Here is a 24,978-nt window from a genome sequence, read left to right as displayed (position 1 = left end):
TCAGTAAATATCCTAAAATAAAAACTTTGACTATAATTTCTCTGATCATTCAGCAAGTTTCCCCGATCAGCATCCAGCTCAATGTCATTGTGAGTAGGCTTAGAAGTTCTTTCAAAGAGATAAATAAAATGGTGATTAAATGCATCAATGATGGATTTTTTTCCGTAACAAGGCCAGTGAATTAATTGGTTGTGGCAGAGAGGATGATTTGGTCTATAAAAAAGGACTATCTTAATATAAATCTCATTCAATATATGTTTCTATGTTAGCGTACTGTAAAATAAGAAAGAAGGTATTCTGTCATATATGGTTTTCTCCTGTGCATGTTTAATATCAAATCAGATACCAGATGTGGCTAATACAGGCCATGGTTTTAAATGACAATTTTGGTTCTTATTGCGTTTTTTCCCCTCCAGCCAGTGGCAGGCCGCCTGCTAATCAGGAGCCAATCAGGAGAGAGGGCCACAGGAAGGGCTCCGTGGTCAATGTGAACCCCACCAACATCAAACCCCAGAGTGATACCCCCGAGATCCGCAAGTACAAGAAGAAGTTCAACACCGAGATCCTCTGTGCTGGCCTGTGGGGTAAGCAGCAGTTTAACACCCAGTTGACCCCTAGCCCCTATCCCCTAGAAGCACACCTTTATAATAGCATTTTTTAAAATGTATTTGTATTTTTATTATTAACCCCTCCACCACCAACCCTTTTCTGAGAACAAATATTTGTTCTTTTTTTACAGCTTTTTTGCTACATATATATATATACTATTGTTCAAAAGTTTGGGGTCACATAGAAATGTCCTAGTTTTTGAAAGAAAAGCACATTTCTGGTCCATTAAAATAACATCAAATTGATCGGAAGTACAGTGTAGACATTGTTAATGTTGTAAATGACTATTGTAGCAGGAAACGGCTGATTTTTAATGTCATATCTACATAGGCGTACAGAGGCACATTATCAGCAACCATCACTCCTGTGTTCCAATGGTACGTTGTGTTAGCTAATCCAAGTTTATAATTTTAAAAGGCTAATTGATCATTAGAAAACCCTTTTGCAATTATGTTAGCACAGCTGAAAACTGGTGTTCTGATTAAAAAGAAGCAATAAAACTAGCCTTCTTTAGACTAGTTAAATATCTGGAGCATCAGCATTTGTGGGTTCGATTACAGGCTCAAAATGGCCAGAAACAAAGGCTTTCTTCCGAAACTCGTCAGTCTATTCTTGTTCGGAGAAATTAAGGCTATTCCATGCGAGAAATTGCCAAGAAACTGAAGATCTCGTACAACGCTGTGTACTACTCCCTTCACAGAACAGCGCAAACTGGCTCTAACCAGAATAAAAAGAGGAGTGGGAGGCCCTGCTGTACAACTGAGCAAGAGGACAAGTACATTAGAGTGTCTAGTTTGAGAAACAGACGCCTCATAAGTCCTCAACTGGCCGCTTTATTAAATAGTACCCACAAAACACCAGTTTCAATGTCAACAGTGAAGTGACTCCAGGATGCTGGCCTTCTAGGCATAGTTCCTCTGTCCGGTGTCTGTGTTCTTTTGACCATCTTAATCTTTTATTTTTATTGGCCAGTCTGAGATATGGCTTTTTCTTTGCAACTCTACTTAGAAGGCCAGCATCCCGGAGTCGGCCTCTTCACTGTTGACGTTGAGACTGGTGTTTTGCTTACTTACGAGCCACTAACCAACAATGCAGATTCAAAAAAATATGGATAAGAATAAGAAATAAAAGTAACAAGTAATTAAAGAGCAGCAGTAAAATAACAATAGTGAGATTAACACCCAATCTGCTCCTAACACCTATCCCTAGACACTTATTGTCAGGATTGGATAGGTATTGCCGTAATATGATAATAGCTCTACCTTACAATGGTGTCTAGAGTGTATTAGCAATAGAGGTATATTTGGGGATGGCCATCTTTTATGTATAGTACAGTATGCTTGTGTCTCAAATTGCATCCTATATAGTACACTTCTTATGATCAGGTCCCATAGGGCTCTGTTCAAAAGTAGTGCACTATACAGGGAATAGGGTGCCATTTGGGACAGGGACTATGCTTGCTGGGGCTTGTGATGTTGAGACTAACACAGTGGTGTGTTGGTCCAGGTGTGAACCTGCTGGTGGGGACAGAGAATGGTCTGTGGCTGCTGGACAGGAGCGGTCAGGGGAAGGTCTACTCTCTGATCAGCAGAAGACGCTTCCAACAGATGGACGTTCTGGAGGGCCTCAACGTGCTCATCACCATCTCAGGTAGTTAGCATAGTGCTGCCATACACAAGAATATACAGTACCGTATATACGCTCACACAGAGATAGACACACACAGATGTTTAATTTATTTTTATTTAACTAGGCAAGTCAGTTAACTAGGCAAGTCAAATTCTTTTTTACAATGGCGACCTTCCCCGGCCAAACCCAAATGACGCTGGGCCAATTGTGCGCTGCCCTAAGGGACTCCCAATCATGGCCGATTGTGATACAGCCTGGAATCAAACCAGGGTCTGTAGTGACGCCTATAGCACTGAGATGCAGTGCCTTAGACCACAGTGCCACCCGGATAGGCACACTCACCAAATAGGAAAGTTGTCCAACTAAAATGTGTCTTCCGCATTTATCCCAACCCCTCTGAATCATTGAGGTGCAGGGGGCTGCCTTAATCAACATCCACAGCGCCAGGGAACAGTGGGTTAACTGCCTTGCTCAGGGGCAGAATGACAGATTTTGACCTTGTCAGCTCAGGGATTTGATCCAGCAACCTTCCAGTTACTGGCCTAATGCTCTAACCACTAGGCTACCAGCCGCCCTGTAGGTATATTCTGTCTTGAAATGTTTTTTGCACATACTTTTGCAGCCAACTAAACTCCATCACTATCCCGTTTGTCAGGTAAAAAGAACAAGCTGAGGTTGTACTACCTGTCGTGGCTGCGGAACAAGATCCTTCGGAATGACCCAGAGGTGGAGAAGAGGCAGGGCTGGACCTCTGTAGGGGACCTGGAAGGATGTGTGCACTACAAAGTTGGTGAGTATACACTACCTGGCCTTAGATCATGATAGCATCACTGCTGATTTTTTGGGGATCAATCTTCCATCTTATTGCCTGACAGGCCTATACAGATGTTAGATCTTCATTTTTTTATTTCACCTTTATTTAACCAGGTAGGCCAGTTGAGAACAAGTTCTCATATACAACTGCGACCTGGCCAAGATAGAGCAATTTGAGCCAGTTTACTACAGCAGGAAAATAATCTCCTGCAACAGGGTGATCAAATTAAGATCCTACATCTCCAGACCATAAGGTTCTATCTGAAATCTTTGTCAAAAATGAGTTACTCACATACAGTGCATTGGGAAAGTATTCAGACCCCTTGACTTTTTCAAAGCTTTCTTACGTTACAGCCTTATTCTAAAATTGATTAAAAAAATTCTTCATCAATCTATGCACAATACCCCATAATAAAAAAACAAAACCAGATTTTGGGGGATTTCTGCAAATGTATTAAAACAAAATAACTGAAATATCACATTTACATACTGTAAGTATTCAGACTCTTTACTCAGTACTTTGTTGAAGCACCTTTGGCAGTGATTACAGTCTCGAGTCTTCTTTGGTATGACGCGACAAGCTTGCCACACTTGTATTTGAGGAGTTTCTCCCATTCTTCTCTGCAGATCCTCTCAATCTCTGTCAGGTTGGATGGGGAGTGTTGCTGCACAGGTTATTTAAGGTATCTCCAGAGAGGTTTGATTGGGTTCAAGTCCAGGCTCTGGCTGGGCCACTCAGGGACATTCAGAGACTTGTCCCGAAGCACTCCTGCGTTGTCTTGGCTGTGGGCTCGTTGTCATGTTGGAATGTGAACCTTCGCCCCCCAGTGTGAGGTCCTGAACGCTCTGGATCAGGTTTTCATCAAAGATATCTCTGTACTTTGCTCCGTTCATATTTCCCTCGATCCTGACTAGTCTCCCAGTCCCTACCACTGAAAAACATCCCCACAGCATGATGCTGCCACCACCATGCTTCACCGTAGGGATGGTGGCAGGTTTCCTCAAGATGTGACGCTTGGCATTCAGGCCAAAGAGTTCAATCTTGGTTTCATCAGACCAGAGAATCTTGTTTCTCATGGTCTGAGAGTCCTTTAGGTACTGGTTGTCCTTCTGGAAGGTTCCCCGATCTCCACAGTGGAACTCTGGAGCTCTGTCAAAGTGACCATCAGGTTCTTGGTCACCTACCTGACCAAGGCCCATCTCCCTCGATTGTTAAGTTTGGCCAGGTGGCCATCTCTAGGAACAGTCTTGGTGGTTCCAAACTTCTTCCATTTAAGAATGATGGAGGCCACTGTGTTCTCGGGGTACTTCAATGCTGCAGAAAAGTTTTGGTACCCTTCCCCAGATCTGTGCCTGGACACAATCCTGCCTCAAAGCTCTATAGAGAATTCCTTCGACCTCATGGCTTGGTTTTTGCTCTGATATGCACTGTCAACATTGGGACCTTATATAGACAGGTGTGTGCCTTTCCAAATCATGTCCAATCAATTTAATTTACCACAGGTGGACTCCAATCAAGTTGTAGAAACATCCCAAGGATGATCAATGGAAACAGGATGCACCTGAGCTCAAATTCTCATAGCAAAGGGTCTGAATACTTATGTAAATGAGGTATTTCCAATTTTTTTATATACATTTGCGAACATTTCTAAAAACCTGTTTTTGCTTTGTCATTATGGGGTATTGTGAGTAAATTGATTAGGAAAATGTTTTATTCAATCCATTTTCGAATAAGGCTGTAACGTAACAAAATGTGGAAAAATGGAAAGGGTCTGAATACTTTCCGAATGCACTGTTTAATAGATATTTAGATGGTTCTTCATATGTCTGTGAAGTTCGATTTTTGAGATTGACATTTAAGAGCCATAAGGTTCTATCTGTGATTGCACCCCCCTAAAAAAAACAGATTTACAAATGTCTCAGTATTTTGATACTCTGCACTTCGGGTACCTTTAAGGGAGGAACTTAATGGGTTATGAAAGAAGAATTCACTTCAAAACAGTTCTGAGATCTGTGATGTGAAAACTTTGATGCTCAATATCTCAGAACTATGCTTTGCACAGATAGAACCTCACGATCTGTATGAACAATGTTAAAACCGTTGACACGTTACTGCTTATCAAAGGTCTTTGTGTTGTGATATACAGAAAGCAATGGGTATAAGACAAGAAAAAAACGATTTCAATATGTATCTATTCTCTGTCTGACTCCTTTATATGAGAGAGAGAGAGAAAAAAAAATATATATATATATGACTGTCAGTGTGCAGTGTTGAGCTCAGCAGATGTGAGCCTCTCTTTCCTGTGACTCTTCCTGCTGTTAGTTACAGAGTGAGGACATCTCAGGGACTCCAACCCAGGAAGGATATGATGTCATAGGGACACACACTGTCCTTCCCAGCACTCCCCTCAGAATTGTTTCTCATAGTCGGAGGCATGCTGCTATTGCCTCAGTGAAAGGCAATGGGCTTCCGGCCTTTCAAAGTGTAGTTATCAGAAGGGTTGCGTCCCAAAAGTAGTGCACTATATAGGGAATAGGGTGCCATTTGGGACGCAACCAAAAACCTCTTTGTTGAGATTGTCTAATGATCATTAGTTCAAGACCACTGACATATTAGTGTTACAGACTGATGTAGTGTAATAAGCCTTTATCTTGTTCTGTTTCCAGTATGAGAGAGATCCCTAATCCTCATTGAAAATCCCTGCTCTTTGTTACATGCAATTTCAGTTCGATATGAGAAGATTAAGTTCCTGGTGATTGCCTTGAAGAATGCTGTGGAGGTGTACGCATGGGCTCCCAAACCTTACCATAAGTTCATGGCTTTCAAGGTCAGCTTGACAACACTGTCCTAGTTCTGAACCCTCCTCAGTGGCTCGCTCTAGTTCTAACACATCTCTCTGTGATGAACACGTTTGAACTCTTTCTACTCACTGCACAGAGAATATCATCAAAGATATGAAATAGACTAACCCCAGGAGTCACTATGAGTTGGCGCCTACTGTCATTACTAATATCAGGACCAGAGTATGTCCTAGCCCTGTCTTGACCAGGAACAACTCTGGCCCCTGGTTATGGACTATACTCCTGGCCCTGTGTCTTGACCAGGAACAACTCTGGCCCCTGGTTATGGACTATACTCCTGGCCCTGTGTCTTGTCCAGGAACAACTCTGGCCCCTGGTTATACTCCTGGCCTTAGATACAGTATGACTTAATGTACAGTGGCAAGAAAAGATATGTGAACATTTTGGAAATACCTGGATTTCTGCACACACACATCACAACAATAGACAAACACAGTCTGCTTAAACTAATAACACACAAACAATTATACATTGTCATGTCTTTATCGAGCACACCGTGTAAACATTAACAGTGCAGGGTGTAAAAAGTATGTGAACCCTTGGATTTAATAACTGGTTGACCCTCCTTTGGCAGCATTAACCTCAACCAAACGTTTTCTGTAGTTGCGGATCAGACCTGCACAACGGTCAGGAGGAATTTTGGACCATTCCTCTTTACAAAACTGTTTCAGTTCAGCAATATTCTTGGGATGTCTGGTGTGAACTGCTCTCTTGTGGTCATGCCACAGCATCTCAATCGGGTTGAGGTCAGGACTCTGACTGGGCCACTCCAGAAGGCGTATTTTCTTCTGTTGAAGCCATTCTGTTGTTGATTTACTTCTGTGTTTGGGTTGTTGTCCTGTTGCATCACCCAACTTCTTTTGAGCTTCAATTAGCGGACAGATAGCCTAACATTCTCCTGCAAAATGTCTTGATTAACTTGGGAATTCATTTTTCCGTCGATGATAGGAAGCTGTCCAGGCCCTGAGGCAGCAAAGCAGCCCCAAACAGTTGGGATGAGGTTTTGATGTTAGTGTGTTGTGCCTTTCTTTCTCCACTCAGGTTTGTGTGTTCCTTCCAAACAACAATTGTAGTTTCATCTGTCCACAGAATATTTTGCCACTAGCGCTGTGGAACATCCAGGTGCACTTTTGTAAACTTCAGACGTGCAGCAATGTTTTTTTTTGGACAGCAGTGGCATCTTCCGTGGTGTCCTCCCATGAACACCATTCTTGTTTAGTGTTTTACGTATCGTAGACTCGTCAACAGAGATGTTAGCACGTTCCAGAGATTTCTGTAAGTCTTTATCTGACACTCTAGGATTCTTCTTAACCTCATTGAGCATTCTGCACTGTGCTCTTGCAGTCATCTTTGCAGAATGGCCACTCCTTGGCAGAGTAGCAACAGTGCTGAACTTTCTGCTTCTTGTAAATAACAAATAGATATTTTGCGAGTGTTTTTTATAAGGCAAGGCAGCTCTAACAAACATCTTCAATCTCTTGATTGGACTCCAGGTTAGCTGACTCCTGACTCCAATTAGCTTTTGGAGAAGTCATTAGCCTAGGGGTTCACATACTTTTTCCAACCTACACTGAGAATGTTTAAATTATGTATTCAATATAGACAAGAAAAATACAATAATTTGTGTGTTATTAGTTTAAGCAAACTATGTTTGTCTATTTGTGTAACTTAGATGAAGATCAGATCAAATTTGATGACCAGTTTATGCAGAAATCCAGGTAATTCCAAAGGGATCACATACTTTTTCTTGCCACTCTCTGGGTTATGACATAAGACATGTTGACTCTCCCTAAGTCATTCCTCATGTCTGTCCTTGTTGTGTGTGTCCGGTACAGTCGTTCGGCTCGCTCCCCCAGAGGCCTCTGTCCGTGGACCTGACGGTGGAGGATGGACAGAGACTTAAGGTCATCTACGGCTCCCTGTCGGGCTTCCACGCCATCGATGTTGACTCGGGGACGCCCTATGACCTCTACCTGCCCACGCATGTAAGTCCCCCACCCCCAACTCTGCCCAAAGCCTCCTCTAAGCTCTCCCCAGTCTCCTCTAACCTCTCCCCAGCCCCCTCCACCCTCTCCCCAGCTCAGCCTCCTCTCCTCTCTCCCTTTAGGGCCATGCAGCCTGGGTCTCTGTGTCTCTGTTCTCTAGCAGCTAAACAGCTCCTTTTCTCTGCACCCACGCCACTCAGCTCTTACAGTGAACTTTTGTTTCCGACTCAGAGTCGATGTGGGTAGAAGCTGTTTGTCATCACAGCCAGTTGACTCATTACAGGATTATTGACAGGATGTGTTTGTGTTTAAGCCAGGCCTGATATTGTCAGTGTCTGACCTTGTGGCAAAAGCCTTTTGGCATTTCTGTCTTTTGTAAATTGATTTCTCAAAAAGCCTCTCTTAGAAATTCTGCTTCGTCACAGTATAAGCTCAAATATCACTAACCTCAAAGCAAAGGAGATTCCGTACATTTAGGGAACTTTCCCTTTTTGGGAGCAAACAGATTTACTGAAAAATAACTCAATAATCAGTCCATTAATCTACCTTGGTCACAACAGTTGTCTGAAGATACAGGGAGGTAAGACTTGGTCAGTAATTAATAATTAGTTAATCTCCATGGCAGCTGTGTTTGTCAGTCTGCCAGGAGGTGAACAAGGCTGAGGATGACTAGCCAGCTGGACCAGGTGATGGGTCCCGTTATTGCCTTTAACCCCTCTAAGAGGCTTAAGGTGTAGCAGAGCGGAGCACAATGGTGCAGAGTTTTGCAGTCTTTGACACTGTTGACAGGGGAGCCAAGGCAGCCTCTACTGCTACTGATGAGAATCACATAGACACACACACACACACACACCCACCCACTGCTGCAGACACATAACCACACACACGCACATAGCTGCAGAGAGCTGCTGGGAGCTGACAGCCAGAGCAGAGGGAAAACACTATCCCAAGGAAATTAGCTCTATTACACACACACACACACACACAGACACACACACACACACTCCCCAGTGTGCCAGTTCCCAGTGCTGTGCCCAGAGGTGTGATGTGGCTGTATTCCACTTCTCCCACTGTGCTGGCCCACAAAGCTATCATTGGCTGCTTCTCTTTGGCCTCAGTTTCCATCCATGTGTGCTACTTTTCACCAGATAGATAGCTCTAAGTACACCTCGGCAGCACTGGCTAACCATGTGCCTGCTAAACGGACCTGCCATTTTTTCTGCTAACACTTTTTTGGGATAGATTTTCACTCCATAATACTGGTATTTTACCCTGCAGCGGAAGAGAAGGGTCCTTCTCTTTTACCCGATCACTCACTCTCATATTCACTCTCTCTTACTGATACTCTCTGGTTCGCTCATTCTCGCCTTCACACACGCTCACACACACCTTTTCTCCCACGTATGTTCTCCATGTTGGCTGCTGTTGATGATGAGATGATCAGGATACCGAGACAGCAGATTAAGATAGCGCTGCGTCTGTGGATGCCTGTGTTGATGCTGAGGATTGTGGTGGCACAGCCACAGCAGCATGTGGACAGCGGGGTGCAGCTGGGGAGACAGGCTTCCGGCCGGGCAAGTATGGGGATCCTTACACTGGTCCTGTGGTGACTAACACTGGTCCTGTGGTGACTGTGACTTAGTGTACATAGAGCTTTTGGAGTTGTTTTAGGTGTTGGTTTGTTTTGGGACTTGGGTTTCTACCTGCTGTTTAAGCCACTAGTCTAAGCCAGTATGGACTCGCTTATAGCAGCTCTCATATGGAAAGACTTTTTAATAATCTTCTTATGCAAAGAGGTATTTTGGGGTTATTGTGGATCACCTTAGGTATTAGAATGTTGTGTATGTATGAATGATGCAGCCAAAGACTTGTTACAAAACTGTTGCATCCTCATAGAGATAACAGACACTGTCTCCTTGTTTGAATGTGGGCCGTTATGCAAGTGCTTGTGAGAGACCTGGCGGGTCAGAAGTGGTTCCTTTCTCCTCCTCGCTGCTTCCTCCTCCTCCTCACTGCCACTCGCTGCCTCCTCCTCACTGCCACTCGCTGCCTCCTCCTCCTCACTGCCACTCGCTGCCTCCTCCTCACTGCCACTCGCCGCCTCTTCCTCCTTCTCACCACCGCCTCCTCACTGCCATATGCTGCCTCCTCCTTCTCCTCACTGCCTTCTCCTCCTCACTGCCACTCACTGCCTCCTCCTCCTCACGGCCACTCGCTGCCTCCTCTTCCTCACTGCCACTCGCTTCCTTCTCCTTCTCACTGCCACTCGCTGCTTCCTTGTCCTCCTCACTGCCAAGAGGCGGTTCAGTGGTTATATAGCTTTGAATCACATCTCAGTGGAGCTCACCAGCCATAGAAACAACCTTCATGTGGGTACCTAAGTTGTATTCTGATGCCAGGAGAGCAAGAGCTGAGCACTGAGCGTGTTTGGCAAATTAGTTTGTAATTAGAGAATTTAAGTCAAGACATTGTGTGCCGATTAATTAGCTGAGACATTCTAATTAATTAAGCCGTGTCGTCACCCTCTCTCTGTTGCTGCCTGTAGTCAGTGGCTGGGCGGATTCAACATATTGAGCAAGAAAGGGGATGTGAAATTATGGAATGGAGGAGCGATATACACAGTTTATTAGGTACACCATCCCATTCACAAAAAAGGATCGCGCCTACAGACAGTGAGTCAAGTGGCCATGGCTTGCTATATAAAGAAGGCAGACAGGCATTGAGGCATTCAGTTACTGTTCTGTTGAATGTTACAATGGGAAAAACATTTGACCTAACTGACTTTGAGCATGTTTTGATCATTGATGCCAGGCACGCTTGATCCAGTTCACTGAGTGTGAATCAGCCTCTTATCAAATGGAATTAACCGAGATGGTTTCATGGAGGGAAAGTGGGTCGATCGAGGCAATAAAACTTTGTTTTATTAGACAATGTTAGTTTGTGTATTAGGAGGATTACAACTGGTGATGGGGATGGGGCTGTATGATTATAGCTGTTGCTTCTAGAGATGGAGAGGTTTGGAGTGAGAGTGCTGTGCTGTGCTGCACTTCCAGTGGTCGGCAAGTCAAGTAGATGGTTATTTTCCAACGGACATAATGATAACTGATACAGTATAACACTATACTACAGATAGAGACACTATAGAAAGCATCCAGGTTGTGCCCCAAATGACACCCTATTCTGCTTGGGCTCTGGTCAAATGTAGTGCACTAGATAGGGGATAGGGTGCCACTTTATCATCATCGCATCTGACAGTCTTTTGTGTCTGTCTCAGATCCAAGGTGTGATCCGGCCTCATGCCATCATCATCCTACCCAACAGCAGTGGCATGGAGGTGCTGGTGTGTTATGAGGACGAGGGGGTTTACATAGACACCTACGGACGCATCACCAAGGAGACAGTGCTGCAGTGGGGAGAGATGCCTGCATCTGTCGGTGAGGTTATGTACATCGTACACACTCACCCAATCAACACCTGCTGGCTGGGTGTGTGTGTGTGTGTGTGTGTGTGTGTGTGTGTGTGTGTGTGTGTGTGTGTGTGAGAGAGGGGAGAGAGAGATATTCCACTTCCACTCAGAATGAAAAATGCTTCTATCTTTGATAGACTGCAGACCCCCACCATTTAAACAATAGAACGTCTCTTCTATCGTCCCTTTTTGTTATGCAGCAGCCAGGAAGTAACCGTTGTCAATTGTGCTTGGAGCACTGGGTGCAAAGAGGAGTCAAGCTGGATCCAACCCCTCTAGACAGATTTGGGACAATAAAAATAAGATGTTATGTTAGACTGTTTAAGTTGGGGCCATTGGCCAGGTCATTATTCAATGGGAAGGGTTATCTGTGAGGAATAGATTACAGACAGGACAGCGCTCCAGAGTATATAGAGTATAAATAAACTCAGTCCAGACCAGAGTATATAGAGTATAAATAAACTCAGTCCAGAGTACATAGAGTATAAATAAACTCAGTCCAGACCAGAGCATATAGGTTATAATAAACTCAGTCCAGACCAGAGCATATAGGTTATAAATAAACTCAGTCCAGACCAGAGTATATAGAGTACAAATAAACTCAGACCAGAGTATATAGAGTATAAAGACCAGAGTATATAGCGTATAAATAAACTCAGTCCAGACCAGAGTATATAGAGTATAAATAAACTCTGTCCAGACCAGAGTATATAGATTATACAGTAATAGTCAAAAGTTTGGACACACCTACTCATTCAAGGGTTTTTCTTTATTTTTACTATTTTCTGCATTGTAGAATAATAGTGAAGACATCAAAACTATGAAGTAACACATATGGAATCATGTAGTAACCAAAAAAGTGTTAAACAAATCTTGAGATTCTTCAAAGTAGCCTACCTTTCCCTTGATGACAGCTTTGCACACTCTTGGCATTCTCTCAACCAGCTTCATGAGGTAGCCACCTGGAATGCATTTCAATTAACAGGTGTGCCTTGTTAAAAGTTAATTTGAGGAATTTCTTTCCTTTTTAATGTGTTTGAGCCAATCAGTTGTGTTGTGACAAGGTAGGAGTGGTATACAGAAGAAAGCCCTATTTGGTAAAAGACCAAGTCCATATTATGGCAATAACAGCTCAAATAAGCAAAGAGAAACGACAGTCCATCATTACTTTAAGACATGAAAGTCAGTCAATGCGGAAAAGTTCAAGAACTTTAAACGTTTTTTCAAGTGCAGTCGGAAAAACCATCAAGTGCTATGATGAAACTGGCTCTCATGAGGACCGCCACAGGAATGGAAGACCCAGAGTTACCTCTGCTGCAGAGAATAAGTTCATTAGAGTTAACTGCACTTCAGATTGCAGACCAAATAAATGCTTCAGAGTTCAAGAAACAGACACATCTAGTAACAGGAAGAATATGACACTTAAAAAAAATATCTGACAAGCAAGCACTGAGATATGGAATGTTTGGGAATGCATAGAATGTTTGGGAATGAAGTATACTAAGGCATTTGTGAAAATTCTATAGCAATATAGAGTGGGAAAACAGCTGGGCATTTTGACAATTAATAGACACTGCAGCAAATAAAACCTAATAAAAACTTCTGTCACGTCCAAGACCGGAGTCTACGCAGGCAGTCTCACCAAGAGACTGTGTGAATCAGGCCTTCATGGTCAAATTGCTGCAAAGAAACCACTACTAAAGGACACCAATAAGAAGAAGAGGCTTGCTTGGGCCAAGAAACATGAGCAATGGACATTAGACCAGTGGAAATCTGCCCTTTGGTCTGATGAGTCCAACTTTTAGATTTTTGGTTCCAACCGCCGTGTCTTTGTGAGACGCAGAGTAGGTGAACAGATGATCTCCGCATGTGTGGTTCCCACCGTGAAGCATGGAGGAGGAGGTGTGATGGTATGGGGGTGCATTGCTGGTGACACTGCCAGTGGTTTATTTAGAATTCAAGGCACACTCAACCGGCATGGCTACCACAGCATTCTGCAGCGATACTCCATCCCATCTGGTTTGCACTTAGTGGGACTATCATTTGTTTTTCAACAGGACAATGACCCGAAATACACCTCCAGGCTGTGTAAGGGCTATTTGACCAAAGGAGAGTGATGGTGCTGCATCAGATGACCTGGCCTCCACAATCAGCCGACCTCAACCCAAATGAGATGGTTTGGGATGAGTTGGACCGTAGAGTGAAGGAAAAGCAGCCAACAAGTACTCAGCATATGTGGGAACTCCTTCATGACTGTTGGAAAAGCATTCCTCATGAAGCTGGTTGAGAGAATGCCAAGACTGTGCAAAGCTGTCATCAAGGCAAAGGGTGGCTACTTTGAAGAATCTCAAATATAAAATAGATTTTGATTTGTTTAACACTTTTTTTGGTTACTACATGATAGCATATGTGTTATTTCATAGTTTTGATGTCTTCACTATTATTCTACAATGTAGAAAATAGTCAAAATAAAGAACAAACCTTGAACGAGTAGGTGTGTCCAAACTTTTGACTGGTACTGTAAATAAACTCAGCACAGAACAGAGTTTATAGAGTATAAATAAACTCAGCCCAGACCAGAGTATATACAGTACCTTCAGAAAGTATTCCTACCCCTTGTCTTATTCCACATTTTGTTGTGTTACCACCTGAATTATTACCCATCTACACACAGTGCCCCATAATGACAAAGTGAAAACTTGTTTTAAAATTGTTTTACAAATATATTGAGAATGAAATGCAGAAATATCTCATTTACATATGTATTCACACCACTGAGTCAATACATGTTAGAATCACCTTTGGCAGTGATTACAGATTTGAGTCTTTCTGGTTAAGTCTTTAAGAGCTTTGCACACCTGGATTGTACAATATTTGCATATTCTTTTTTTAAATTCTTCAAGCTCTGTCAAGTTGGTTGTTGATAATTCAAGACAAAGGAAATGATTGTGGACTACAGGAAAAGAAGGACCGAGCACGCCCCATTTTCATCGACTGGGCTGTAGTGGAGCAGGTTGAGAGCTTCAAGTTCCTTGGCGTCCACCTCACCAACAATCTAACATGGTCCAAGCACACCAAGACAGTTGTGAAGAGGGCACGACAAAACCTATTCCCCCTCAGGAGACTGAAAAGATTTGCCATGGGTCCTCAGATCCTCAAAAAGTTCTACAGCTGCACCATCGAGAGCATCCTGACGGGTTACATCACTGCCTGGTATGGCAACTGCTCGGCCTCCGACCGCAAGGCACTACAGAGGGTAGTGCATACGGCCAAGCTTCCTGCCATCCAGGAACTCCATACCAGGCGGTGTCAGATGAAGGCCCTAAAAATTGTCAAAGACTCCAGCCACCCTAGTCATAGACTGTTCTCTCTGACAGCTTATTTCACTTATAATTCACTGTATAACAATTCCACTGGGTCAGAAGTTTACATACATTAAGTTGACCCTGCCTTTAAACAGCTTGGAAGATTCCAGAAAATGTTGTCATGGCTTTAGAGGCTTCTGATAGGATAATTGACATCATTTGAGTCAATTGGAGGTGTACCTGTGGATGTATTTCAAGGCCTACCTTCAAACTCAGTGCCTCTTTGCTTGACATCATGGGAAAATCTAAAGAAATCAGCCAAGACCTCAGAAAAATAAATTGTAGACCTCCACAAGTCTGGTTCATCCTTGGGAGCAATTTCCAAATGTCTGAAGGTACTATATTCATCTGTACAAACAATAGTACGCAAGTATAAACACCATGGGACCAAATATAACTGTTTGTCCATAATGACCATCGTTATGTTTGGAGGAAAAAAGGGGGAGGCTTGCAAGCCGACGAGCACCATCCCAACCGTGAAGCACGGGGGTGGCAGCTTCGTGTTGTGAGGGTGCTTTGCTGCAGGAGGGACTGGTGCACTTCACAAAATAGATGGCATCATGAGACAGGAAAATTATGTGGATATATTAAAGCAACATCTCAAGACATCAGCCAGGAAGTTAAAGCTTGGTCGCAAATGGGTCTTCCAAATGGACAATGACCCCAAGCATACTTCCAAAGTTGTGGAAAAAATGGCTTAAGGACAACAAAGTCAAGGTATTGGAGTGGCCATCAGAAAGCCCTGACCTCAATCCGATAGAAAATTTGTGGACAGAACTGAAAAGTCATGTGAGAGCAAGGAGGCCTACAAACCTGACTCAGTTACACCAGCTTTGTCAGGAGGAATGGGCCAAAATTCACCCAACTTATTGTGGGAAGCTTGTGGAAGGCTACCCAAAATATTTGACCCAAGTTAAACAATTTAAAGGCAATGCTACCAAATACTAATTGAGTGTATGTAAACTTCTGACCCACTGGGAATGTGATGAAAGAAATTAAAACGGAAATAAATCATTCTCTACTATTATTCTGACATTTCACATTCTTATAATAAAGTGGTGATCCTAACTGACCTAAGACAGGGAATTTTTACTAGGATTAAATGTCAGGAATTTCGAAAAAAGCTGAGTTTAAATGTATTTGGCTAAGGTGTATGTAAACTTCCGACTTCAACTGTATATATCACCTTAATTACCTCAACTAACCGGTGCCCCAGCACATTGACTCTGTACCCCCTGTATATAGCCTCGCTATTGTTATTTTACTGCTGCTCTTTAATTATTTGTTACTTTTATTTCAATTTCTTTGTAGGTATTTTTCTTAACTGCATTGTTGATTAAGGGCATGTAAGTAAGCATTTCACAGTAAGGTCTACACCTGTTGTATTCGGCGCATGTAACATAACATTTGATTTGATTTTGGTTTTGATTTGATCATTGCTAGACAGCCATTTTCAAGTCTTGCCAAAGATTTTCAAGCAGATTTAAGTCAAAACTGTTACTCGGCCACTCAGGAACATTCAATGTTGTTTTGGTAAGCAACTCCAGTGTATATTTGACCTTGTGTTTTAGGTTATTGTCCTGCTGAAAGGTGAATTTGTCTCCCAGTGTCTGTTGGAAAGCAGACTGAACCAGGTTTTCCTCTCGGATTTTGCCTGTGCTCTTCTCTATTCCGTTTCTTTTTAGCCTAAAAAAACTCCCTATTCCTTGCCGATGACAAGCATACCCATAACATGATGCAGCCACCACCACGCTTGAAAATATGAAAAGTGGTACTCAGTGATGTGTCGTGTTGGATTTTCCACAAACATAACACTTTATTTATTCAGGACATTAAGTTAATTTCTTTGCCACATTTTTTGCAGTTTTACTTCCGTGTCTAATTGCAAACAGGGTTCATGTTTTGAAATATTTGTATTTTTTTTTTCTCCCCAATTTCATGGTATCCAATTGATGGTTACAGTCTTGTCTCATCGCTGCAACTCCCGTACGGACTCGGGAGAGGCGAAGGTCGAGAGCCGTGCGTCCTCCGAAACACAACCCAACCAAGCAGCACTGCTTCTTGACACAATGCCCACTTAACCCGGAAGCACCAATATGTCAGAGTTAACACCGTACACCTGGCGATCGTGTCTGTGTGCACTGCGTCACTAGTGCGCGATGGGACAAGGACATCCCTGCTGGCCAAACCCTCCCCTAACCCAGACAACGGTGGGCCAATTGTGCGCTGCCCCATGGATCTCCCGGTCGCGGCAGGCTGCAACAGAGCCTGGACTCGAACCCAGAATCTCTAGTGGCACAACTAGCACTGCGATGCAGTGCCTTAGACCACTGCGCCACTACTTTTGCTATTCTTTTTTTGATAGTCCTCACGGTTTTGACCCCTGCCTGACTCTGGACTACTTTCCCGCCTGCCTGATCATCCTGCCTGCCCTGACCTTGATTCTGCCTTCCCTTTGGTACCTTTTGGACTCTGAACTGGTTTTGACCCTTTTGCCTGTCCACGACCATTCTCTTGCCTTCCCCTATTGGATGAATAAATATTGTAAGACTCCAACCATCTGCCTCCTGTGTCTGCATCTGGGTCTCGCCTTGTCTCATGATACCGGCAACTTGATACCGGAGTTTGGAAGAACGCCTGTATTGTTGTAGTGACTTGGTGTATTGATACACCATCCAATGTGTAATTAATAACTTCACCATGCTCAAAGGAATATTCAATGTCTGCTTTTTTACCCATCTACCAATAGGTGCTCTTCTTTATGAGGCATTGGAATACCTCCCTGGTCTTTGTAGTTGAATCTGCGTTTGAAATTTACCGCTCGACTGAGGGACCTTACAGATAATTGTACGTGTGGTTTACAGAGATGGGGTAATCATAAAAAAATCATGTTAGCCTGTATTATTGCACACAGAGTTAATCCATCCAACTAATTATGTGACTTGTTAAGCACATTTTTACTCCTGAACTTATTTAGGCTTGCCATAATACTTATTGACTTAATTAATTTCTAAAAATTGTCCAAAAAAATGATAATCCCACTTTGACGTTATGGGGTATTGTGTGTAGGCCAGTGTCCAAAAAAAGTTCATCCATTTTCAATTTAGACTTTAACACAACAAAATGTGGAAAAAGTCCAGGGTTTGTGAATAGTTCCTGAAGGCACTGTAGAACAACTCAAAAGAGGAGAGTGGGAAAAGTGTGCCTATTGATTTTCATCTCAAGATTGATTTACATGGCACTCATTGAGAGAGGCAGAAAGCCTTGGAGGGTCTAAAAGCCTTAGTGTATGCTTCCCAAATGGTACCCCATTCCACATATTGTATAGTGCACTATTACCCTATTGGCCCTGGTCAAATGTAGTACACTATAAAGGGAATAGAGTGCCATAAATCCCTGGTGGTTTATGTGTGTATCTCCACAGCCTACCTGCAGTCCAACCAGGTGATGGGCTGGGGAGACAAAGCAATCGAGCTGAGGTCAGCTAACACAGGCAACCTGGAGGGAGTCTTCATGCACAAGAAGGCCCAGAAACTCAAGTTCCTTTGTGAGAGGAATGACAAGGTACGACAACATCCTGATATCACCAAAACACACCTTGGGCAAAGCTCACATGACACCCTCTTCCCTCCATATCACTGGGCTCTGGTAGATGTGAAAGGTTGTATGTTGTTCATAGTGTTGTAGGTGTTGAATATTATACTGTAAGTTGTCATTTTTTTTAACTGATTGACCTATTTTCTGTGTGAAGGTGTTCTTTGCCACGGTGCAGTCTGGGGGTTGCAGCCAGATCTACTTCATGACACTGGGCCAAAACTCCCTGTTCAACTGGTGAGCTCTGGGGCTTAAAGACAACATACAGCGATCATCTCAGAAACAACATGAATTATACTCAAATACAGTCTTCTTAAACACTGAATTTACACTTTAGTAATACAGCTACAGAATCCCATGCATATGAGAATACAGTATTTGCAATCAGCATAAATTAAGTATTTTTGTGGCTAAGGCCACCACATTGGTTACAGGTCTCTAGCTATAGTACTTAAAATGGAACTGACAGCATTTAAGCGACACAAAATCTTATTAAAATATGTTCATATACACCCCCAGGAAGAATATTCAATTTTTAAAAATATTTTCTGACAAGCGAGCACTTAGATATGGTAATTTAGATATTGAATGTTTGGGAATTCATAGAATGTTTGGGAATGAAGTATACTAAAGCATTTGTGAAAATTCCATAGCAATATGGAGTGGGAAAGCGGCCGGGGCATTTTGACAATTAATAGACACTGCGGTAAATAAAACCTAATAAAAACATCTGTCACGTCCAAGACCGAAGTCTACGCAGACTGGTTCACCATAGCCAATCTTTCAACTGGCAGTAGCAACAGCTCAACTTTAGATCATTAGAACACATGGATTTCTGCAAATACGTAAATACCACAGGAGTCCTCTTACATTTGAGAACTTAACAATCCTATTGATCAAACAACCATGAAAAGGTAAGCTCTCTCTCCCCCAGTTATGCACATCAACAACTAATGCTAGCCAGAGCAAAATTAGCTAAAATTTAACGTAGCAACATTAGATAAACACTCTCAACCTTTTTCAGCTAATTACTTGTCAGAATTGCACTGATACATTATGGGGAATTGTACCGCTTGCCTGCCAATGCAATTCATTATTGTCTTGCCAATGCAATTCATTATTGTCCTAACCAAGCACCCAAGCTAACTGGTTAAAGTTGGCTGGCTTGCTAGCTAGCTAGCTACTTCCAGACATAAATGAGAGAACCTCACTCTGACCATTTTACTCGCCCTAGCAGAACGGGTTAGGCTGTTTACAAACGCAAGAGATGTGCTAACTGGATAACAGTCATTCAGGTTCTTGCTAGCTAACCAAATGACACCTGCATCTCTAGCTATGTATAGCCACCATAAACCGATATGAGGGGGAAAAGTCATTCACTCACCCACTCCTCCAATTACGTTACATGACATCCTCCTAGCAACTAGCTATCTAGCTAGCGTTAAGCTCTGTTTTTAGCTTGCTACATAAATAGATATGCTAGCCTATTAGCCATGATATGACTGACTTTTGATAATTTCCCTTGCTAGTTTGATTGTATTGACATTCCCAGCTTTAGTTACATTCGTCCGTTTTTGTCCAAAATATTGAGTAATTGAAACTGAAACAGAGCATCCCGAATGGAGGCAGCAAACAATTTACCCACCCAACCGGATAGCAATATTTTTGGGACTACCAGGAAATGTATTGGTTAATTATATTAATCATGCAGTGAACTGCATCCATCTATTCTGCTAACAATGCCTTAGTGTACGTCAAGAAATGTTGAGTCAAATAGAACCTATTTTTAAAACCTCTTATAAAGTTGGTTTTGTAGAAAAAAACTGGGAATTTGATATTTTGGACTGATATTGATTGTCTGTTTGTTTCATATCTGCAAAGTAGTTAAAACACTGTCAGTTCCACTTTAAGAAGTGAGTCGTGTGCCTTAAAGGAACGATTCACCCATTGTGAATGTTTTATCATATTTGTGCTTCTCTGAGCGATGTTCAAAACATTTCATGTTTTCATGTGTTTCTGAGCTATTCGTCATTTCAAAAATACAGCTGGTATGTGTCGCTGCACAGGGCTTCTTGTTTATATCTAGAAATATACCGGCAACCTACATTTGATTTCATATTGATCTTAATATCACATGGACTAAAAAAAGCACAATTGCTTCTTTTTTTACATCCAAAATGCATCAAATCAATTTTTGTTAATTGAGTCTTAGTATATTCATCATTTTATTATTAGCAAGTGCCATTGTTCATGTTAAATCCTGAGATATTTACCATTCAGTATTATGTGCTTTTAAGGATGCACCGTTGTAGATACCTCAGATCAGGAAATGTAAATCTATTTTTCCTACTCCAAAGAGATTCCCTTACTGAAGAGAGCATTAGAAATTCTACAGAGATTAGTGGGCTAGCAATCGTCTTTAATAGTAGACACTGATACTGCAAATTGCTTGTCCTTATCTGTCCCACTTAGTTTTAAATGAAGTCGTTTTATGGCCCCAACAATTCAAATAGTGGATACTGACTTTATGATCTGATCTCCACTTTCTAGTCGTAATTCAGATAACCAAATAGGCATTATATACCCTGTTGCATCTCTTGATCTAAAACTGATCATGTTTTACATTAAGTAGTTTTTAGGAAGAAGGAAGAAGAAAACAAAGGAAGAAGAAAAGGATCATTATGTTGGCCTTGTGCTATTTAGAGTATTTTTGGACGTAAGTGGCTGTACATATTATTTGCACTGTTTTATAGATATTTTATATCCACTGGTCATCTTTACAGTTTAATGGGGTTTCAATTTATCTAGCCCTTTGCACTACGACCACTTTGGTAAATGTTCGCTCTACAATGCTTTATTGTCACAGTCTTATACATTTGAAGTCTTTTATTTTCAACATTAAATGGTAAATGTTCGATGTACAATGCTTTATTGTCACAGTGTAATACATTTGAAGTCCTTTATTTTCAACATTAAACAGAGATTGCATTTGATTTAGATAAAGCTAAATCGTCTATTTGATATGCCATGATCTAAAAATGATGTGAAAACAGCAATAGGCTTTCAACTCTTAAGATTGTCAAACATATGTGACCCACCACATGGATTCGGTCCTATGTAGCCAAATTTGAAATTGTTTTTTTCTTTGGATAAAAGTAGAGACTCAGAGCTATAACATGTTATATCATACACTGCAGTTGAGGAATAATGGGAAAGTAATTTTGCTTTGAATTGTAACCCCACTTTTGAGAAAATGGCCCTTGATAGTTTTGGTGTACCTACTGGAGAGCTCTTCTTGTCTACACCCATTCAGCATCGTTCACACCCTGTTAAGCTTTAGCCCCACCCATTTCTTTAAGGATTCACATGTGAGGCCATGTGCTAAACAGAGTGTGTAGTGTAGTAAACAACCAAAGATTTCAAGACTAAAAGTGGTAAAAGTAGTAGCCTACAGTAATGAAAAACTCCAGGTAAAAATACACTTTATCAAGTTTTTGGCCTATATCATAATCTGACTTTGGTGCTGGTCATGTTGTTCTTCACATTACCGTCTCTGGTAAACACACACTATATCAAATAAAATCTCAGTTTATTTGTCACATGCACAGGATACAGAAGGTGTAAACAGCACAGTGAAATGGTTACTTGCATATTGCAGCAATATCAAAAACAAAGTGTCCAGATAATTATTTGATGATGTTTACCCAGACACACTTGTCTAAATTGATGGGTTATGTGAAAGAAATGCTATAACCCCCACCCAGCCACATCTAGATAAGTGGATGGCTCACTATTGTCTAGACATGTACACATGTTCATAATCACCCCCATATACCTGGCTAACTTGATGGGTTATGTAATCATCTGGCAAAGTGGAGTCTTTTGTTTAGACATGTAGCTAGCTAGCTAAACAGTGAACCGGAATAATCTCAACTCATACTACTACCAAAACAAACTGATTGTCATAGCTGTAGTATGAATATGCAGGTGCTAAAGCTAACCAACTAGGTTCAATGTTAGCTAGCTAACATTAGGCTACAACTAGCAATGCAAATGGCTTTCTGATTCAAAAAATATTACTACACAGATAGGTTCAATGTCCGCTAGCTAGCTAACAGTACGCTTTAACTTGCAATAAAAACAAATTTCTGATAAAATTAGAAATGTATAATATCTGAAAATGTAGCTAGACTCTTACCCGTATACATGGATGAACACTTCACGGCAGACTGTAACCATTTAACTTTTTTGTAGCTACAGTACATCTTGTTTGACCAGCGTTGTGTAAAGTCACTCTGGTTCACACTGACCGTGGCGTGTGCAGAAAAAAAGCCCATCACAACTTTTTCCAACTGATTGGTCAATAGCGCCTGCTAAATTCAGGGCATCAATTTTGTTGAGAAAAGTAGCAAAACGTTTGTAGTTCTCGATGGCTAATGATATATATTTTTTAAAAATCTGCAGTAAAAAGGATTATCAACGCATACTGAGCAGCTCATGTTATAGACAGAAGCATCCTACATGGCAGACCAATCCAAACTCATCTCCAGGCATCTCCAGCCCATCCATTATCTTAGCCAATCATGGCTAGCAGGAAGGTTCCTGACTTTTTCCATGGCTAAACCAACTAGGCTCATAATTTAACCATTTTATTCGTATTTACAGATGGAATACCAGTTTGTTATTCAGGCACATGAAAGTTTACATGTTCCAGAAGGCATTTATGTAAAAAAAAATGGATTTTGATTTAAAAAATGTATTAATTAAAATGCCTCTCCTGGGAAGTAGTGACGTGCAACATACGCCTAGCTTCCTGAAATGGGTCACACATACTCTTTTGTAGAAAATGTTTGGTTATGAACATTGAAATAATTGAGCTGTGCCACAATTGTGAAATGTTAACTCAAATCAATTGCATTTGAATCCAGTCGTTATTTGCTTTTTCTTCCCCCAATATGCTAAATGTTTTGCCACCATTTTGATTAGAGATCTAGTTTGGGCAGTTATTTTATGTTTATGATAGAATACTGCAGCTGGTTCTGTGAGCATATTGTCAACTGAAAATGACCTTTTTCAAGACACAATTTGATATAATGTTGTTATTGTATTGTTACTAAAAAAGCATAATGTATTTTTCAGTGAGAATTCACTCTTGAAGTGTATTCAACTGACAAGATATTTAGGTTAGAAGGGAAAAGCCAATAAGGTAATCAGTTTCACATAGCATTTTCAGGTATATTTACCCTATAATTGTTAGGTTTCCAAGAACTAATGTTTTCACTATCATTGGTCTAATTGGTAGAATAATCTTAATTTACATCCTGGCTGAGATTTGTAGACAAGGCAAAGTGGTAAGAAATCAATCAAATTGAGTTTTGGTTAAATGTTTGTAGTAGATTGGCTTTAAGTATTTTAGAAAATAGTAAGAGCACTCAGTTGATATCTCATTTATTTGACATGTATGATGCAAATTTTATCATTTGTCAGATTTTGAGTAAGGGATTCAATGGGTATATTTAAACATATTTTTATAATTAACTTAAAACTTTTTTTAATGCCCAAGTAGAACTTGTGACAGTGAGTCAATATGATTACCATCTCCATTTGTATAAAGTTGGTGATTATTTCTATAAAAAGGGGAATTTTAAGCAGAATTTGTAATGTCTGACATGTTAATGAGTTAGATAATACTTTACCAACAGACATTTGTATTACAGTTGAGGATTGTGAGTCATAGCACTCTCTGTCATTTCTCCCCCTATCCACTCCCATACCTCATGAAGTGCTCTTGTGTGAGATCATTGTCCTCTTGAGAGCTTTGTACTGTAGGAAGGACTGAGGATGTTGATGAGTACTGTAGCAAGGACTGAGGAAGTTGATGAGTACTGTAGGAAGGACTGAGGAAGTTGATGAGTACTGTAGGAAGGACTGAGGATGTTGATGAGTACTGTAGGAAGGACTGAGGATGTTGATGAGTACTGTAGGAAGGACTGAGGAAGTTGATGATGGTTTGTGTCAGGTGTGCATCGTGTAGCTGTGAAGAGTCCTCTCTGCTTTATATGATGCAGAGCAAATGTAGTTTTTGTTCTTGGGGAATTCGAGTTAGAAGACAAAATAATTCTGAAAGGATTTTGATTTTGAGGTTTTCCCCAACAAAATATATCTATTTTAGTGTCAAAAACGTAATGATAAGGTTGACCAAAATATATTGATAAATATCCACAACATATATTGTTTCCTTACCTGTTCTTTTCCCATTTTGTTTTTGAAATTGTATTGAAAAATTATGTTTATTTTATTTTGTCCCTTGTGTTGTCTTAGTTTTGCTTTATTTTTGCACTGGAACTTTCGTATTATTTGTACAGCATGTACTGTATACCCAACCGGTGAAATTAATTAGTAACACTAATTGAGGTGTTATTATGTAAAAATACTGTTGAACAATAAAATATGTTGTATACAATTACTGTGTAGTTCAGTGGTTATTTCAATAACATCTAAGTAATATCAACATTTGATGTCCACATGCTAACAGTATTCCATATCTGGAGCAGTCACAGTGTTTGGGCCATAGATATAAAGCAGTGTTCTATATCAATGGTTTGGGCAGCTCTCTGGCTAGTGGCTGGTCTATATTTGCGGGTTAGAGTTTAGT

At 41.2% G+C, this 24,978-nt stretch overlaps 2 protein-coding genes across 10 annotated transcripts in view; both read left to right on the top strand.

Annotated features, from left to right (window-relative positions):
- Positions 1-24,789, top strand: part of LOC106611981 (mitogen-activated protein kinase kinase kinase kinase 4) — a 144,278-nt gene extending 119,489 nt beyond the window's left edge. For 6 of the 8 annotated variants that reach the window (XM_045724060.2, XM_045724063.2, XM_045724061.2 and 3 more), the window contains 9 exons: positions 417-584; positions 2,116-2,259; positions 2,894-3,028; positions 5,779-5,879; positions 7,749-7,898; positions 11,173-11,332; positions 18,154-18,293; positions 18,481-18,560; positions 22,788-24,789. In XM_045724060.2, coding sequence (XP_045580016.1) covers positions 417-584; positions 2,116-2,259; positions 2,894-3,028; positions 5,779-5,879; positions 7,749-7,898; positions 11,173-11,332; positions 18,154-18,293; positions 18,481-18,560; positions 22,788-22,914 — 1,205 coding nt within the window. In that variant the 3' untranslated portion in view covers positions 22,915-24,789. Of the gene's footprint in view, positions 1-416; positions 585-2,115; positions 2,260-2,893; positions 3,029-5,778; positions 5,880-7,748; positions 7,899-11,172; positions 11,333-18,153; positions 18,294-18,480; positions 18,561-20,955 lie in introns of all 8 variants that reach the window. The other 2 variants (XR_006771060.2, XM_014212723.3) reach the window with 2 other exon arrangements.
- Positions 19,163-24,978, top strand: part of LOC106611982 (palladin) — a 28,690-nt gene continuing 22,874 nt past the window's right edge. For both annotated transcript variants that reach the window (XM_082955998.1, XM_014212728.3), the window contains exon 1: positions 19,163-19,237. The gene's annotated coding sequence lies outside the window, so the exon portion shown is untranslated. The remainder of the gene's footprint in view (positions 19,238-24,978) is intronic.

The sequence above is a fragment of the Salmo salar genome, chromosome 09 (assembly GCF_965601325.2).
Source record: "Salmo salar chromosome 09, fSalSal1, whole genome shotgun sequence".
NCBI classification, from domain to species: domain Eukaryota; kingdom Metazoa; phylum Chordata; class Actinopteri; order Salmoniformes; family Salmonidae; genus Salmo; species Salmo salar.
Note: the sequence above shows the minus strand (reverse complement) of the source record. Positions and strands in the feature narration are given on the sequence as shown.